The sequence below is a fragment of the Gymnodraco acuticeps genome, unplaced genomic scaffold, assembly GCF_902827175.1.
Source record: "Gymnodraco acuticeps unplaced genomic scaffold, fGymAcu1.1, whole genome shotgun sequence".
Taxonomy (NCBI): Eukaryota; Metazoa; Chordata; class Actinopteri; order Perciformes; family Bathydraconidae; genus Gymnodraco; species Gymnodraco acuticeps.
The window spans coordinates 330,876-350,554 of NW_022992339.1; the positions used below are offsets into that span (position 1 = coordinate 330,876).

At 45.5% G+C, this 19,679-nt stretch overlaps 1 protein-coding gene across 1 annotated transcript; it reads right to left on the reverse strand.

The window, feature by feature from the left end:
* Nucleotides 1–1,176: 1,176 nt before the first annotated feature.
* LOC117541513 (phospholipase A and acyltransferase 2-like) lies at nt 1,177–17,582 on the reverse strand. The gene is made up of 4 exons (XM_034208699.1): nt 17,514–17,582; nt 16,335–16,455; nt 2,931–3,229; nt 1,177–1,694 (listed from the first exon to the last, which is right to left on the reverse strand). Exons 1-4 carry the CDS (start codon nt 17,529–17,531, stop codon nt 1,596–1,598), a joined length of 537 nt encoding a protein of 178 aa, XP_034064590.1. The 5' UTR covers nt 17,532–17,582; the 3' UTR covers nt 1,177–1,595.
* Between the last annotated feature and the right edge of the window lie 2,097 nt (nt 17,583–19,679).

A 19,679-nucleotide genomic window follows, 5' to 3' on the forward strand; every position in this document is an offset into this window, starting at 1 on the left:
TTTTCAGTGGCCCCATTTGGCCACCCCTATGAAACATTTCTGGAGGCGCCACTGGCACAGGTACGGGCTAATGTTGCTCGGGCAACAGCCCGTTTGCCATTTTTGTCTGGCCTGCCCCTCTGGTGCGAGCGAGAGTTTTTTTTCTCTTTCTATTGTGGCCGAATCAACATGATAAGCCCACAATTAGTATTGTAGCGTCTCGCTGCGGGAAACACACCTTGTCAGCCCCAAGTCACGTGACTTTGTTTACAATCTGACAGCTGGAAGCAAAGGAAAGCCTGCGGCCTCTTATGGCTATGGTGATCACACCAAATGCCTGTCTGGAGTATAGGGGACAAACCAGGGGACTTTACTTCCTCTTGACACCGTCGGTGATAAAAAAACACCTAAATATGTTATTGTGCTTCTGTCTTTCTGTGTATTTTATTCTGTATTTTACCCTCAACGGCGCGCTCGCTCTCTTTTCTTGATCGCCTTCTCACAGGAGAACACTTCACTGTCCTGCTTCATTGTAGGATTTCTGCCATGTCTCTACTTCAGTTTGACCATCTCTGTTATTAAGTTATGAAATACTAAATAAATAAGTAATTAGATACCTTACCGTTACTGCGCTCATAAAGAATGATAAGAATAAGAATAATGCCTATTGAACTGGGAGGCTTTTTTTCCAGTTTAGAGCAATAGCCGCTCCAAATGTCTGTGCACGTCCCTGGACAGAAGCACAATAACAAGTATATTTAGGTGTTTTTTTTTGTAAATAACAGACGGTGTCAAGAGGAAGTAAAGTCCCCTGATTTGTCCCTTACTCTAACGCCAGGCAGGAATTTGGTGTGATCACCATAGCCATATGAGGCCGGAGGGCTTTCCTTTGCTTCCAGCTGTCAGATTGTAAACAAAGTCACGTGACTGGGGGCAGATTACAGTGCTGAAAAGGTGTGTTTTCCCGCAGTGAGACGCTACAATACTAATTGTGGGTTTATCATGTTGATTCGGCCACAATAGAACAAAAATAAAAGCTGCTCTCTCCAGAGGGGCAGGTCAGACAAAAATGTCAAACGGGCTGTTGCCCGGGAAACATTAGCCCGTACCTGTGCACGTCCCTGCTAGCCGTAATGGGAAAAAGTGACAACAACAAAAAGTCAGGCTGTCAACAAATATATCGGAAGAGTACATTGGTTGGCATTCATTCTTAACTTTATTTTCAAATTGCATCTTTGAATCTAATTGCTCCTGTAAGGCTGTCTTCCCAAAAACACAATGGGTCAATGTAGTGCAAAGAAACAGGTAAAATACTTTTTTGGTTTTCTTTGATAAAAAAATATGTTTTATACAATTCAATACATGTTCTTCGCTGATGTGAGTTGCAGGTAAAATAATTGGTTATGATCATGTCATTGTCAGACAAGATTCTTAAAATGATGGCGTTTTCCCTTTGACAATGACAAAATAATCCATCCCAGCCATACAGATGTCCAAAGGCAAATGTTTAAGCAATATGATTTTCAAACAGGTCATAGAGCTTTTTGTTAAACCAATTTCTACATTTATTTTACATTTTCATGAATTATCAATTGTCATGAATTGGAAAAGAGCGCTCATTCAAAATGGTCTGAAGCATTTTCTTTGGAGCTGACGACGTCTTTGAAGATTGCAGTTGCCTTCTCACACTCTTCATTCTTGGGTCTTATAGGAATCTATGGGATAGATAACAATACCATTCTTAGTGGCCATTAATGCTCAGTCAAGTCCTTTTAAATATATTTTAGCACTTAAACCAACACACAACCAATAGTTTTTGTTTGCTTGAAGCAACAATTTACTTAAACGGTTATTTCATTTTCCCCCCAACTAAATCAGTAGTGATAGACAAAAAGATAGAGACATTTGACCATTTAATTAGTCTGATATGGCCAAACACAGATTACTACCAAGCAGAGGCGTCGCCAGGACCTGAAAACATTCGGGCTTAGCCCACAGTGGCGGCAGCCGCGGCGCTACAGTGGAATTGTCTACTGCAAACACTCCCCACACGCACACACAGTACACCCGCGACTGTTACAATGAAGGCTCGATAATCAGCTCACGGCATATAGGCAGGGGTAAAGTGCTATTGTTTATGAGTGGGGAGCGGACCTCACCTCCTCTAGGGGGGTCCTCACCTCCTCTAGGTCCTCACCTCCTCTAAGATTTTTTTTAAATATTGAAGTTGAAAGCATCAATCTGGTGCACTTTGAGAGCAACATTAAGAGATCTATGGATACCTCTCTCAACACCCAGATGAAACAGAACTGTAAACAGATTTACTTTTTCTTTATGGATATTTTACAAATCACTCCCGTTTTAAACTCTATTCTTGTTTTACTGCCATATAGACTATAATGATCATATGAAGGTGTGCCGCGGAAATAATCTTTTGAATAATTTGTGACCAATGTGGCCGGGATTTGCGTTTTTACCCCCTTAATGTCTCACCAATTGTTGAACAGCATTTCCGTGCAGACTAAAGTGAACAGTCTAAACACTCAGAGAGTCCTTTTAGCTCCTTTTCTCTCTCTCTCTCTCTCTCTCTCTCTCTCTCTCTCTCTCTCTCTCTCTCTCTCTCTCTCTCTCTCTCTCTCTCTCTCTCTCTCTCTCTCTCTCTCTCTCTCTCTCTCTATCACACTAAATGCGCTATTGCCACACACACACAGAGCCGAGCTTGAATGACACAAGCACACGTTTATTTCCATGCAACTCTCTGATTGGTCATGTGCACGTCCGTGTGTGTTGGAGGAGGGGCTCTGTAAGGAAGTCTGAAGGAAGGGGCATATTTATTTCGGTTGTGTACTTTCAAATTCTAGCGTACTCAAGCTGGTTTCTCCATTCTTACCTACCCTACCTTTAAGACATCAGAAACATTTCTAGTTGGCAATTAACTTCCAAACACATACCTGGTTGCACACAGCTTTTCCGTAGCGTACAAAAGTAGCAAAGTGCTCACAGTTGAGAGAGAAAAGTTGATAAGGGAAATCCTGATCAAGAAGGGCATCGCACCGTAGCCGCATATCCTCAGAGGCTGACGGTGTAAAGACATGGCGATTATTACTGATCAGGGCATGGACTCCTTTCGGGACGTTGACTTCAGCAAGTGGCACTCTGCGGATCCTGGTCTCCCCAATAAGAAGGTCACCACAAACAGGGAAGCATCTTTGCAGGGAACTACGTATGCCGCTCATCAGTTGACTTTCATCTAAAGACAATGAAAATGATAATCTTAATCTCAGTTTTTCAGTCCACATGAATACATATTTATCCTAAAACTTTATATCATATCACCAGTGGCGTTTTTATATGTACAAAAGTGGTGGGGCACAAAAAACTTAGATGTCTAGCCTTCTGCAGTGAGGTTCATGGCTGGTGAGGCACTGGCACTGACTATTCAGGTTTACAAATATTATATTTTGACCTAAATCAAAATATAATATTATTTTCAAAAGCTTTTTTTGTCTGATGCTTCAATTAATTTTAAACAGACAGTTCAACAAAAGGATACCCAAAAAATGTAATTTTATCATTTAAATATTGAATTGTTCTCTCTTAGTAAGATCCCATTTTCAATAAAATTGCAGTCTTACCTTGACTTGAAGATTAAGTCCATTTGCCTATCCTTCTGAACAAAAATCTCTATTACTTTTTTGTGAAAGTCCTCCTTATGTTCTTGTAGTTTCAAAAGTCTATCATAAATCTAATCTAATCAATAGATTTATGATTCGAAAATTATAAAAGTAGGGTAGATAGACATGTGGATATTATCCGGCTGAACAAAACGTGCATTTATCTAACAGGTTTGTTTCCCACAGATCTTATTTTGAGCTATTTTCTAAAATCCTATGGAGAAATCTCATTGCTTTTTTGTCGAGGGAAGCAGCTTACTTCCTGGTTTTAGGATGCGTCACTGCAGCTCTCTCGTCTCCTCTTCACACACCACACTGTTCGCGGCACACGTACTTACAGCCAATCAGCTCTGAATGATGTGAGATGACGTATAGTGGGGATGGCAGCTCTATGCCCCTATGGTCATATGCCACACACATTAAATAGGAAAATATTCTGAGCATGCGCAGTGTAGTTTTTACAGTCACCTTTCACTTAGACAGAGAGAGGGAGGGGCAGGATCGGGTTTTGTCCCACATGGCTCTAAACAGCTCAATAGGCACACACTGTAGACACTAATTAGAAGAACACAGACTAAAACAGCAATGTACAGACGAATCAGATGATTAAACATGATCTTAAAATATATTTTATATATTTTTTAATTTATTTTTTGCATTTTGTTGTAATCATTATTTTTAATACTTTCTGCTGACACTAGGTGGGGCTGTGCCCCTAATGACCAGTTGCCACTGCATATCACATCATCCACACGGCATCTATTGCACGTCTGTCCGTCCTGGGAGAGGGATCCCTCCTCTGTTGCTCTCCCTGAGGTTTCTCCCATTTTTTCCCTTTAAACTGTGGTTTTTCTCTGGAAGTTTTTCCTTGTACGATGTGAGGGTCTAAGGACAGAGGGTCTAAGGACAGAGGGTGTCGTTTTTCTCATACTGATATTCTGAACAATCTGTGCTGTTGTATTTTCTGTAAAGTGTCTCTACTGTAGGCTATTTTTATTATATGTACAGCACTTTGGCTCCACCATAAATCGTTTATAAATGTGCTATATAAATAAAACTTGATTTGATTTGATTTGATCATGGTCACACATAGTGTTCTGTAGTTGTTGCAACTGAATTATTTAAAATCCTACAATCTCCATTGAAATACGTTTTTCAATAAACAAGGCAAAACTATAATGAAATAAGTAAAGATATTATTTGTTTTTTAATATTTTACAACAGGGCCATAGCAGGACCAAATAACAACAGCTATGTTACGATACGATAATATTTGAATGGTCTGATCAAGTCTGAAACTTAATTTAACCAGCTCAATCAACATACACAATCTGTCACTGACAGATATCAAGACATAACACATGAAAAAACAAACATTGAACATAACATCACAATCACTGAGAGAAAACAGGCTCAAGACCCTTTATCGTGCATTTGACCTTGATCTGTACTACTGTTAGAATTGACTGGTGCACAAAGGAATGCTTCAGTCTGACATTCAATCGTGGGACCCTGTATCTCCGATTAGATGGTAGCAGTTTGTATTCGCTGTTCAGATAATGGTATGGGTCAGAGATTATGTTGTTGGACAGCCTCGTTATGTTACATTACATTTCATTTAGCTGATCCTTTTATCCAAAGCGATGTACCGTAAGTGCATTACACCATAAAGATTAAAGATTCAAACTAACGACAACAAGAACAGTGCTGACATATTTACTCCAAACAACCCAAGATTGTAAGTGCTGGTGTGTAAGTTAAACTCTTAAGTTTGTTTTTATGTATGTTACAAAATGGAGCAATGTGTAATTGAAGAGGGGATTTCTTGTTCCTAAATTGTCAAATAGATATAGTCTGTCTCTTCAACCAGGCTAACAATTAATAAGTGAGAAACTGAAAACATTTATCCCAACCCCAATGTAAAAAAAAGCACAAAGATCACATGGCATTGCAAGCCAATAGCAGGCAGAGTGCAGTGAATGAAACTGTGTGAGAAATGTGGCAAGTTGTGGCAGGATGCTTGCACATGTAACTCTAGGTTACATTGTAACCGTTGTTCTCTGAGTGAAGAGGCTACCTCTCCACCGAGCTATATATTCCATATGTATGGGGAATGTCGCCACCTGACAGATGACGTGGATAATTATGTAAGACACACCAGTAATACTGGCACGCACGGGTATATAAGGCAGAGGTGTGCGTGATCGACACCAGATTCTGAGCGACCTCAAGGTGGAGAGATAGTCTCAATACGATAGAGAACTGTAGGTTACATTGTAATCGTTGTTCTCCGAGTGAAGAGACTATCTCTCCACCCACAGGGTGTCCGCGGGGTCTTAAAAATTACAAAGTATGAAACGGCATTTTCCGATGTATTAAGAAGGTCCACAGCAACGACAACATGAAACACCCTTTACTGCAACGACATGTCGGGAAACCCCCTCGAGGCGGCCCCATGCATAGCGCGCCGTAAAATGCTGCTTCTTGTTTTGTTGCCTTGCTCCGCTCTGGGGGGGGGGGGGGGGGGGGGGGGAGAGAGTGTGTTGGGGCGCCACTGATTCTTTCCCACACAGTGACGTCACGAGCTACCCACAATGCAACGCGCGCCATATATCTATATAGAAATACGCCATTTTCCTGGAGGTGCTAATATCCTGGAGGTGCTAATATAAACAGCTAGGTAACGTAGCCAGGCAGAGCGCACTAGGTTTTTTTTCTGAATTAACGACCGAAGAAATCGCTGCATGTCTTCAGATTACATCTCTGGACTTGAGGGGTGTGCTCTAGGTCGTTACCAGCGTAAACTAGAGCTGGGTGGGTTGTCCGATTGCCTTTACAGACTGCCTGCAGATGTATGGAAAAACGACTCTCGAAAGTGGCCTTCGGTCGATTTTGGCAGCATCTACGTCTATCTTCTGGAAACACCAGGTGAATACCCCACTTGTCACAATAATATTATCATGCCATTGCATATATGTGGTCCTATGTGCCGGGGCTTAGCCCCGGACAGCCTGGCCCAATTTAACCCCTGGGTATTTGTGAGGGAGCTCCTATATGGCATTACCCCGCTGAAGCTCACCAAAGTTTAATATATTTCATAGTTTTGTCAATTGTTTTGTTTATTGGTCAAATACTGGTTTCTAATGGTTTCTGAGGAGTTTTACTGGAATGAAAGAGCACAGAGTATGTCTACAGAAGCAACAAAGCAGCATACTGCATTAAACCTGACCTTGACAGAGAGGTTGAAGTTCATGTGGGAGGAGGCTTCAATAGTCTGTCTGTTTTATCTCTTGGGAACAATGCCTAAATAGAATACTACTTTATAATGGTTTCTTTTTCTAATAAACCTTGCATTGGGTTGGTCACACAATTAATTCTCTTGTGCTTTGTTCTATCTGAATTATGATAAGGAGTTATCAGAAACTGTGTATCCAACACACTCTCACTCCCTAAGCGTCCAGGAGCGACGTTTGGTCAGTGTCCGTGGCGTCCAGTTGTGACGCTCCTAGGCTCCTTCAGCTTCATAAAGGGACGCAAATAGCTTTCAACTGATTGCAATGTATTCCCATCTGCGGCGGGATTTGACGCTCATGGAAGCACGGCATTCGTTTGTGTCGGCTGCCCTTAAAGGCAATGTGAGCGTCCATTCCCATTGGATAACGGAGAATTGTACCCCCGGAAGTAAGTATTCCCCTTACTGTCGATTGATTTTACAGTGATATCTGCACTACTCATCGACTAAAAAACACCAGATTATCCTTGTTAATTACACAACATTGATTGGTTTAAATTGTGTGCAATGCTTTTGTATTTTTCCCCTTCGATTCGGAGAAACAAATATTTTTTCGGAGTAAAGGATGGCAGAAGACACTACACTACCCAGAATCCCCAGCTATCGTTTGGACTACACCATGTGCTCTGTTTGACAAACCCCGTTTTTTTTCAGCATTCATTCCAATGGCTGGCGTTTATTCTCGGTGGAAAATGCCTATTTTAAAGTTAGTTTGGCCATTAAAATGCGTTTTGATGTCATTTGATTGAGAGAGTGTGTTGGTGTATCTTACAATAAATACTGTATATAGTAAATGTGAGGTAAAGTGTGTAATGTAACCGGTTAGAACTCGAAGTGGCGATGAGGTCTTAAAATGTATGGAAAGGGTCTTAAAAAAGGTCTTAAAAGGTATTACATTTGACTTCAGGATTCCTGCATATACCCTGCAACCAGCTACATATTCCATATGTATGGGGACTCTGTAAGACACCTCGTGAATAAGCGGAGCAGTCTCTGAATCCCAAAACCATCACCAGTGCTTCAACCACATACACAACCCGATGGGCCCAAGCCCGTGCTACAAACAAACTATATACAAATGTACAATATTTACAAAGCTCCTGAGCTGGCAGGACAGCCAGACGCTGTCTTCTGCCTCTGTAAGCTTAGGCGTAAGACGCTACCTAGAGCTTCACTGTCCCCGCAAGACGCCAAGGCCAGTGATCACAGGGGTTTAAGGAGCCTCTCAAGCTAGCCTTGAACGAGCTCTGAGTCTTCGGGCACCCTTCAGAAATCTTGCAATAAGGATACTACAGTCCTCAAAAAGCCTGCACTTCCCCACACTGGCTTGCCAACTGACAGGTTCAAGTGGCACCCCCACACAGGCCACTCACAGCCAGGTTACCTGTTGGGAAACCATAGACAATATTTACCGCTGGCTAGCACGCAAAACCAACTCCCTGGGTGTGGATGCAGCCACATTCAGTCGGTAGAAACGGATAAATGTAGACGGAGTCGACCAAGTAGCCGCTGCTACTTGGTGCCCCTTTCCACGACGCCCAGGAGGTTGCAACTCCACGGGTGGAGTGTGCCCATACTCCAGGTGGCACTGGCACTCCCGCCCCTCTGTGCACCTCCTGGATTACATCTGTGATCCAGTGGGACAGTCTAGCTTTTTCAATTATTTTTTATTTTTTAACCTATACTGACTGGAACAGTCTAGCTTTTGACAGTGCCCCACATATTAACTGTAACTGTGGGATGTCGGAGAACCAGACCATGTGAGGCCAGTTTGGGGCTATCAGGACTAGCACCTCCTCTATGGCGGTGGTGGCGAAGTCGATAGGGACTTGGCTTGGCAACTGGAAGGTCACCAGTTCAAGTCCCGGAAAGACCAAGTGCTACCGAGGTGTCCCTGAGCAAGGCACCGTTCCCTACACTGCTCCCCGGGCGCCTTGCTCAGAAACCACTAGGATGGGTAAAATGAAGAAGAAACAGGTTGCGTTTACGAGTACGGACCTGTACGGGGTGAATGACAAATAAGTTGAATCATCTTTCTGAGTACGTAGTCTATTCGTGTCTTTGCCAAGTGGGAGGAGGAGGCGGAGGAGGAGGAGGAGATGAGGAGGAGAGGAGGAGGAGGAGGAGGAGGAGGAGAGAGGAGGCGGAGCGAGGAGGCAGGAGGAGGCAGGAGGAGACGGCGGAGGAGTGATGCGCAGGAGGCAGGGAGGAGGAGGAGGAGGAGGAGGGAGGAGGAGGAGGAGGAGGAGGTAGGAGGAGGAGGCGGCAGCGAGGAGGAGGAGGAGGAGGAGGAGTAGGAGGAGGAGGAGATTGTAGGAGGAGGAGGCGGAGGAGGAGGATGGAGGAGGAGGATGAGGAGGGAGAGAGGGAGGTAGGAGTGAGGAAGTGAGGAGGAGGAGGGAGGCAGTTAGGAGGAGAGGCGAGGAGCTGAGGAGGAGGAGGAGGAAGGAGGAGGAGGAGGAGGAGGAGGAGGAGAGGAGTAGGAGGAGGAGGAGGAGGGGAGGAGGAGGAGGAGGAGAGGTAGGAGGAGGCGGAGGAGGAGGCGGAGGAGGAGGAGGAGGAGGAGGCAGGAGGGCGGAGGTAGGAGGAGGAGGCAGGAGGAGGAGGAGGAGGAGGCGGAGGAGGGAGGAGGCGGAGAGGAGGAGGACCGGAGAGGAGAGGAGGAGGAGAGTAAGGAGGAGAGAGGGAGGAAGAGGAGGAGGAGAGTAAGGAGGAGAGAGGGAGGAAGAGGAGGAGGAGAGGAGGAGAGAGGGAGGAAGGATGAGGTGTCGGAGGAGGATGTGGCGGAGGAGGATAGGAGGAGGAGCGAGGAGGAGGAGGAGGAGGAGGAGGAGGAGGAGGAGGAGGAGGGAGGAGGAGGAGGAGGAGGAGGAGGAGGAGGAGGAGGAGGAGGAGGCGGAGGAGGAGGAGGCGGAGGATGAGGAGGAGGAGGAGGAGTCGGAGGAGGAGGAGGAGGAGGAGGAGGAGGAGGAGGAGGAGGAGGAGGAGGAGGAGGAGGAGGGAGGAGGGGAGGAGGAGGAGGACGGAGGAGGAGGAGGAGGAGGAGGAGGAGGAGGAGGAGGAGTAGGAGGAGGAGGAGGAGGAGGAGGAGGAGTGAGGAGGAGGAGGCGGAGGAGAGGAGGAGGAGGGAGGAGGAGGGAGGAGGAGGATGGAGGAGGAGGAGGAGGAGGAGGGAGGAGGGAGGAGGAGGAGGAGGAGGAGGAGGAGGGGAGGAGGAGGAGGAGGAGGAGGAGGAGGAGAGGAGGAGGAGGAGGAGGAGGAGATGAGGAGGAGGGAGAGGAGGCAGGAGGAGGAGGGGAGGAGGAGGAGGAGGAGGAGGAGGGCGGCAGGAGGGAGGAGAGGGAGGATGCGGAGGTAGGAGGAGGCGGAGGAGGAGGAGTCGGAGGATTGCGGAGGAGGAGGAGGAGGAGGAGGAGGAGGCGAGAGGAGAGGGCAGTGAGTAGGAGGCGTCGGCTGCTGATGAGGGTAGGCTGCGGCTGTATGCTGCGGATTCGGAGAGAGTAGGCGTGCTGATTATTCTTCTTCTTCTTATTCGTACTTCTTCTTCTTCTATCTGCTTATTCGTCTGGCTTTCTTCTTCTGTTCTTATTAGTCTTCGTATGATCTTATTGTCTTGCTTCGTCGTCTTCTCTTATTCTTCTTCTTCTTCTACTTACTATCCGAATCCTCTGCAGTGAGGGAGAGGAAGGAGACCAAAAGAGGGGAACACGATACAGAAGGCCTTGGGCCCACTTGATGGGCCATTGGTGTCTCGTGCGCGAGGGGAGGGTCGTCCCTCCCCAGGGAGAAGGAACAGGGAGCAGTGGGTCGAGACCCTCTGGAAGCAAACAGGTCCACAACTGCTGTGCCTAAGCGACGCCAGATCTATGTTACAACCTCTGGATGGAGCCTCCATTCTCCTGGGCTCGGGCCTCCTCTGGAGAGGCAGTCCGCTGCCTGATTCTCCAGCCCCGGCACCTGTACTGCCTTGAGGGATAGAAGGCGTGGAGCTGCCCACAGCCACAGCTTGTGCACAATTCTGCAAAGGCGAGGGGAGCCAAGGCCTTCCTGCCTGTTGATGTAAGCTTCTGCCACTGTGCTGTCTGTCCTCAGCAGCACATGGTGACCTTGCAGTGCGGCAGCATTCTCCATAGAGTGAGTTGGGCCGCCTTCAACTCAAGCACATTATGGTGGGAAGCCCATCTGCTGCTCCAGCAGCCCCCAATTCCTGCACCCTCGTGCACCGAGCCCTTCTCTTCCAGAGACGCATCTGACGACACCAGCTGGCGACGGGTCACCGGACCCAGTCTGCTCCCCCTGGCGAGATTGCTCAAGCGTCCCCACCAGCAGAGGGCCAGTCGCAGCCTGCGGGTTACCCGCACCCTGGCCTGCAGCTGTGTCTGTGGGTGCAGTCTCAGGCTGTGGAGGCACCTCTGTACTGGGCGCATGTAAAGAAGGGCCAATGGAACAATTTGGACCATTGCCGCCATCAGCCCCAAGAGACGCAGGCACAATCTCCAGGTGACCCTTGCCCCCAGGCAAAAATGTGCCAGGCAGGCCCTGAAAGTCTCCTGCCTCTCCCAGGTAAGAGACACAGTGGCGGTCCTTGAGTCTATAACCATGCCCATAAATTGTGTGACTTGAGAAGGCACCAAGCTGCTCTTCTCCTGGTTGAGGTGAAGACCTAGGCCCTGAATATGCTCCAGGAGCCGGACCACGTGGCGGCGACCCTGCTCTTCTGTCCGGGTACATACTAGCCAATCGTCCAGGTAATTCAGGATTCTGAGTCCGCCGCAGAGGCCCAAGGACCGTGTCCATGCACCTGGTGAAGGTGCAAGGGGCCAGCGAGATCCCAAAGGGGAGGACACAGAATTAGAAGATCTTGTCCTTGCAGGCGAACCGTAGGAACCGCCTGTGACCCTCCCAGTAATAATAAGTCTCTTCAGTGCGCATGTCACAAAACGAGATGCATTGTGGGACATGTGGTTTATGGGCAACCTGCTTCTGTAAAGTGGCATGTAACCATATAAAAAACGTATTATATTCTTTGCAAGCTCTTGTGGGGCCACATAAAATGAAGTTGCGGGCCGGATTTGGCCCCTGGGCCTTGAGTTTCAAGATCGGTCATCGAAAATGGTGCCCAAGTATTTGTATGATGTGACAATTTCAACCTTGTCATTGTGTATGATGCACTCCTTAGGAACATCCTTGTGACGTCTAAAGTTCCCAATTCCTGGGTTTTAGAGACATTTAAATCCAGAAAACTGTCGTCACACCAGGAAATAAAATCAGTAAGAGCACACTCGTGGACAAGGCATCCATCATTTTACAGTTCCTACTGGGGGTGGCCGCTATGCCCAGGAAGGACTTTGGAGGCGAAATCAAAGCTGCTATAGCCTGATCCAATAGAGTGCCACAGTGACGCGTCCTACAATCTGGAAGTAAGCTGCGCATGGGTTCCTTCGATCATAAATCTATCGATTAGATTTATGATTAGAAAATTAGAAAAGTAGGGTAGACATGTGGAAATTATCCCAAATTATCCGAACAAAACGTGATCCATCCATCCATCCATCTTCTCCCGCTTATCCGTGGTCGGATCGCGGGGGTAGCAGTTCCAGCAGAGAGCCCCACACTTTCTTTTCCCTGGCGACAAGGCGCTCCCAGGCCAGCGAAGAGATATAATCTCTAGGTCTACCCCTTGGTCTCTTCCCAGCTGGACGTGCCGGGAACACCTCCCTAGGGAGGCACCCAGGTGGCATCCTAACTAGGTGCCCGAACCACCTCAACTGGCTCCTTTCGACGCAAAGGAGGAGCGGCTCAACTCCGAGTCCGTCCCGGATGACTAAACTTCTCACCTTATCCCCAAGGGAGACACCAGCCACCCTGCGGAGAAAACCCATCTCGGCCGCTTGTATCCGCGATCTCGTTCTTTCGGTCATGACCCATCCTTCATGACCATAGGTGAGGGTAGGAATGAAAATGGCCCGGTAGACAGAGAGCTTTGCCTTCTGGCTCAGCTCCCTTTTCGTCACAACAGTGCGGTAAAGCGACTGCAGTACCGCTCCCGCTGCTCCGATTCTCCGGCCCATCTCACGCTCCATTGTTCCCTCACTCGAGAACAAGACCCCAAGATACTTGAACTCCTTCACTTGGGGTAAGGACTCATTCCCTACTTGGAGTGAACAGTCCATCGGTTTCCTGCTGAGAACCATGGCCTCAGATTTGGAGGTGCTGATCCTCATCCCAGCCGCTTCACACTCGGTTGTGAACCGATCCAGTGAGTGCTGAAGGTCGCAGACCGATGAAGCCATCAGAACCACATCATCTGCAAAAAGCAGTGGTGCAATCCTTAGTCCACCCAAAAAAAAACGTGATCCGTCTCTTAAATATGTGTCAACCACAGACCTTATTTCGAGCTATTTTCCAAAATCCTATGGAGAAATTGCATTGCTTTTTTGTCGAAGGAACTCATGCGCAGCTTACTTCCGGGTTTTACGAGGCATCACTGTGGCACTCTATGGGGGCAACTGGCCACAGCAGATGCTCTCTCGGCTCTTAGTTGCAGCAAACAACCTGCCATTTCGTGAGAGGCCCCTTGGCAGACGCCCCCCCAACCTCATCAAAGAGGGAGGGGGCAGAGTCAGCCTCTGCCAAGGGGTCAATACCGAGGGCTCTAGAAGCCTTTCTACCAGAGCCCTAGTGAGGTGGCTCAATTGTGTGCTGCTCTCAGCGCCTTCCGCTTCTGGACCTGCCTGCGGCTGACCAGAAGAGAGGCCCTCCTCATCCGTATCTGGGAACAATGATTCAACATCAACATCGAAATCGGCCTCATCTTCCTCCTCCTCTTATTCCTCTATATCTGTGGCCAGGGGGTACGGCCTGGCTGCCATCCCTGCCCTGCCCATCCTGGCGGACGGAGGGGTGGGAATGGGGGCGGGGCCTGATCTAAATCCTGAGCCCAGCTCCCTGAGCTCCGCCCCCTTGGGATGTTTAGCTCTCTTGCTGTGCTGAGCTGCCGGAGTGGAAATGGCTGGTCTTTTCCCTTTAAAGACAAGGCACCTTGCCTCCCTAGTTCTAGCTGGCATGATGAAGCAATTCACGCAGGAGGCAGGGTCCTCTCGAGCCGTCGCAGCGTGGCTATACGGCCCAGGCAAGACACACATTGATCATGCCCATCTTCTGCGGGCATACACACCCCACAGCCTGGACACCTGCTAATTCCATTTTAAGGAATATTTATATGTATTTCTCTACAAATATACAGACTCTCTGAAGTGATAATAGAGGCACACTCCGTGGTTTCACACCGAACAACGCCGGATTCCACCCCGGAGTTACACCCAGACGCGGAAGCGGGCACAGCCAAGCAATACGCTGATATGGTGCGATCTATCACCGCTGGCAGAGGATCAGCAAACCCCGCTGCTTCACACCGACAACGCTGGATTCTACAACTATACCTGAGCGCGACAGCGGGCCTCGCCACGTAAAAGCACCTTTGGTGTGCCTGATGACTGTCAGCTTCTTTTTACCTGTTTATCTTTTAATAATCTACAAACCGGAGGCGACAGTAATCCTGAGAGGAGACGAAGACCAGCTCTCATCTGCACCTGGGCAGCGGATTTAAATGTCTGTCAGGGTGCATTCACAGTTAATAGTCCGCTCTCTGGTGCGCACCAGACGACAGTTTGTTGCATTGTTTCCTTTTTCATAAGGTTCGGTTTGCGTTCACACTAGCAAAACTCAAACGGACTATAAACTTTAAACACAAGTTATGTGCAGGAAATGCTGTTCAACAATTGGTGAGACATTAAGGGGGTAAAAACGCAATTCCCGGCAATTTCTACTGGAGCCTCCGCCATGGAGCATCGGCACTTTCGGCAGGTTATTCTCATGCTGCTGTTAATCTGGAGATCAACAGACACTAGCGGCCCGCGCATATGATTATATAATCAGACAACGTGCGTTAAAAAACATTATAACACATATAATGAGAGACGTTCTGCAGTAAGGAGGGGCGTTTCACCGACGACAGGTGCTCTTACTTTTATGTATCTGACGGAGAATTTTTACTTTACACGACACTGTTCAACACTTAATCTGCTTCACTCTTTAACTAAACAACCGCGGATGTCTTGAAAGACTCATTCGCTAAAGATTTTTGAAGACATCCGCGTTCTTGTGACACGTAAATACTACGCTTCCTATGTTTTGGTGCGGACTGCGTTCACACCAGCAATGAACCGCTCCAGAGTTCGCAAGAAAGCGTTCCGAGACCACCTATTTTAGCGGACCAGAGTCCGGTTGTTTAGTTCACTTCAGAGGTCTCGGACTGCGTTCACACCGACCCAAATGAACCGCACCAAGCGGCTAAACGCACCAGGGTTCGATTCAACCGGACTATAAAAGGCAGGTGTGAACGCACCCAGTCTCGTAAGTAGATCTCTCTATATTTTTGTCCTTCTGCTTAAACACACATCTTATAGCCTACTGTTCAGTGGAGATCAAAAAAGCTGAGTGATCACACACACCTGTGCCTTATACAGGGTTCATACACTTTTTCACCAATGATTTTCAATGACTTCTCCATGACCTTTACCTAATTTTCCATGACCAACACAATGACTCTTTCTCAGCGGAACCACTGAAAATGGTTTATTTGAACATGGAACAGGAAAATAAGGTCTGCATATGAAACATGTTGTGCCTATCTAAAACAAATCCAATAGTAGGCTTACTAGCTTCTACACGCTAAAGCAAATCAAATCTCTCCCCAGCTAAATACCAGTTAAATGCCATTTTACGTTTCATTACTATACAGTATCTATTATCATTATAGTATTACTATTTTGGCGATTAGATAAAATATAAATTATATTTGATGCAACTTTAGTTACATTTCAATTACTTTTCCAAAAACTTTGGGAAAAATATTGTTTTCCATAACTTTTCCAGGGCCTGGAATTAGCATTTTGAATTTCCATGACTTTTCCAGGTTTTGAATGACCGTAAGAACCCTGCTTATATACCCGTGCATGCCAGTGTGACTGCATGCTGTGTTACATAATTATCCACATCATCTGTCAGGTGGGGACACATATGGAATATGTAGCTGGGTGGAGAGATAGTCTCAATACGATAGAGAACAATCCAGATGAAGATGTGATATAATGTGTATAAATAATATCACAATACATAATACCTAACCCTAAAACATTATTTACTAATAGCTTCCGGATCAGTTGTATCGAGTTGTAATTATTTTGGCTGGTGTTTTTCCTTCCCCAGCGTCATGCTTTTAAAAAAAACTTGAAATACAGGACATCTCAGCCAAACTTTTCTAATATCGAATGCTAAATGACAAACAACAAAAACAAATATATGTTATGAAGTCGTATTGTCCTCACCTGCAACAGCAAAATGGATAACATATCCATCTTCATCATACACTCCCCAGTGGGAATATCCGATAGGGTAGGAAAATTCGATCAAGTCTCCAAATTTGGCAATGGATGTGATTTTTTCAACCTGCGTTCATTACAAAACAAAGGACATTAAAAGTTATGTCTCCACGCTGCTCCACTCCCTGCTCCACTCCCTGTCCAGCCTGAAAGCAAGCTCAGCTACATTCCAATCAGTAAGAGGTGATGTCGCAAGTTCTTCATTAATGCTAAATACTGATGTTGTCATGTATGAACTCTCTCCCCCCCTCTGACATCTCTCCCCTGAACTCTCCACCCTGCCTCCGACCTTTCTCCCCTGCCCCAAATGGTCCTGGACTCTAACCCACACACACACACACACACACAAACACACACACACACACACACACACACACACACACACACACACACACACACACACACACACAACCAACCTTCCTCATCCAGCACCAGTCACTTTTCTGCCATCTCCGCTGAACACTTTAACATATTATTCACATTTTAAACTGTATACCCCGGTTATCTAGGCCCTTTGTTTTTTTGTTGTTGTTTGATGTATATATGTCACACTGTAGGACCTCGAGAAACAATATTTCGATATTTCTGGATGTACAACATGTAGAATTCTTGACAATAAAGCTGACTTTGACTATTAACAAACTTGATGACATTTAGTTCTTGCACCTAGGTTGACTGCACGTATTCTAATTTGCTCTGGATACAAATATTTGCTGATTGAAAGCAATCTTATATTATGTAATAATGCAAGATGTGTTTAACAAGGTTATTTTATGTTAATTTCCAAAGGCTAAAGTCACATTTATATACAAGCACATTTGAGTATATCACACTTACTAACTAGCTCTACATTACTTTACTTGCAGAATAAGAAAGTCGGATTCATTAAGGATAAATGTCCTTGTGTTATTACTTTGAAGATGGCTAAGAAAATGTAAAAGTGTTTATAATAAGTATTGCAATTAACTAGATCTAAACTACTTTACTTACAGAATAAGCACATCTGATTTATTCAAGATAAATGTCCTTTTGTTATTACTTTGAAGATGACTAAAAAACATAAAACGGTTTTATTTCAGTTTTTGCAAGATCATTCAGAGCTGCTCTTTGAGCTGCTGCTCTTACCTGCTCCAGAAAATCCATGTCTGACTCCTGAGTATTAGTATGAGGACTTTGTGCTCCCACAGGGCGTGTTGTGTGAAGATCTGGTTTGGGCTGTTTCTTGCTTGCAAGTTTTTAAAGGTGAAACAAAGTCAGATGATTGGCTACAGCAGTGAAATACTAGAACATCAGTTATAAAAACGTTTCCTCAAAAAAGAACAAGACAACATACAAGGTACAATTTCAGAACGTGTATAAAATCTGTCAACATATTAAAGTTTTAATTTGCACTTGAGTGTTTTGCACTTTCAAAAACACTGGTAAAATAACCAAAAAGTTATTTAAATGATTTCTCTTCAATACATTTTCGAGATTAACTCTTTCTATTAAAAGGATTGAGGGAGCTGTGACTTAGTATATAAGAGTATGAACCTTTTTGTGTTCTTTATATCTTTTATTTATTTGTATTGTTATGAGCAGACTTTCCACAGTCTCCATTGTGCCTATGACTTTTACTTACTTCATGTTTTTTATATTTCTTCTTTAAGATTGGTTTTGTAGACAATTAACAGTATAGGAAAGAAATGGCTTGTGAGGAAAAGGTCGATATGAGAACACTTGGCCTGCCAGGGAAAGGAACCTTTGCAGTACAGATGGGCCTGCTGGAGTTTCTCCAAACAGCATGTAATATCTACCAGTATGTTCATTGGTGAATTCTAACACATTTAAAAATAATAACAACATTAATAACCATTATTATTAATATTATTATTGGTAACACTTTATATTAAGGTACACAAATTCACCATCAACTAGTTGTTAAAGGTCCCATGACATGGCAATTTCTACTGATCATAATTCCATTGTTGAGGTATACTAAAATAGATTTATATTGTGCAATGTTCCAAACTCACATTGGTTTCTCATACAGCATCTCTGTATAGTATGTGTATTCACTCTCTGTCCTACACGGCTTGTTGGAGCTCCTGACCCCCCCTCCCTGTGAGCCCAGTGTGCTCTGATTGGTCAGCTCGCCCACTCTGTTCTGATGAGCCCACCACCGTTACAGCGGAACATCAGTGATTATGTGTTACAATGGCGTTAGCAACCAGAAAATGACACCAGTAATGACAAACAGATGAGAATGCTGCGTGGGGTCTGGGTGCCGTGTTGACGGGACGTTGCGAGGCTCGCTGCTGCGAGGAGCGGACAGTGTGAGCTGGTTTCCTGGTTGCTGCGTGGGGTCGGCGAGACAGTGAGACACAGCGAAACCCAGCCCAAAACCAGCCCGAGCACACACACACACACACACCCGCAGCCTGGCTGTGAGTCTGTGTGTGTGCTCAATCAATCAATCAATGTTTATTTATATAGCCCAATATCACAAATGTTACATTTGTCTCAGTGGGCTCACACAGGGACGTAACGTAACGGTTCCGCGGATTGGTCCATTTGGACCAATTGGTCCATTTGGGTATGGTTACGTCACTGTACCCAGAAAGAAAAAAATGGAAAAAGATAAATCTCCAACGAGGCGTTCTGGAGCAGCATAGACAGGTCTTTTCTGTGTTAGAGTTTTACTCGCTACAGGGTGTATGTTGAGGGTAAAAACTGGAAAAGCATGACATGGGACCTTTAATTAACATGCATATTAGCAGAGATTAGAAGATTTTTTTGAACATAAAGTAAAATGCTTCAATCTGGTGCACTTTGAGCACACAATTACTAGAGACCTGATCTAGGGGGTACAACTCTAAAACACCCATTTGAAAAAGATCGGTTTACATTTTAATAATCAAATAAGTATATGAACATAAAAGGGTTGCAAAATTCCGGGAATTTTCAAAGATGGAAACTTTCCACGGGAATTAACGGAAATAAACGGGAATTTATGGAAATAAACTGGGAATTTTCAAAATTGAAGGTTGGCTCTTCATAGGGAACTTAAATATAGTTGGGGAAAGTATATTTTAGCATAATCTTGACTAAAACAAACAGATACCATTCAAGTACACTTAAATATCCATGCCATAGCACACTTCTTACTGCATGGCTATTGAGACCAGCGACGTGCAGTCAGGGGAGGCAGGAGAGGCAGAGCCTCACCTGTCATACTCCAATGTAATGGAAAAACAACTAAAGAAAAACTAAATAGTAATAATAATAAAATGTCTCCACTGATCTGTGTTG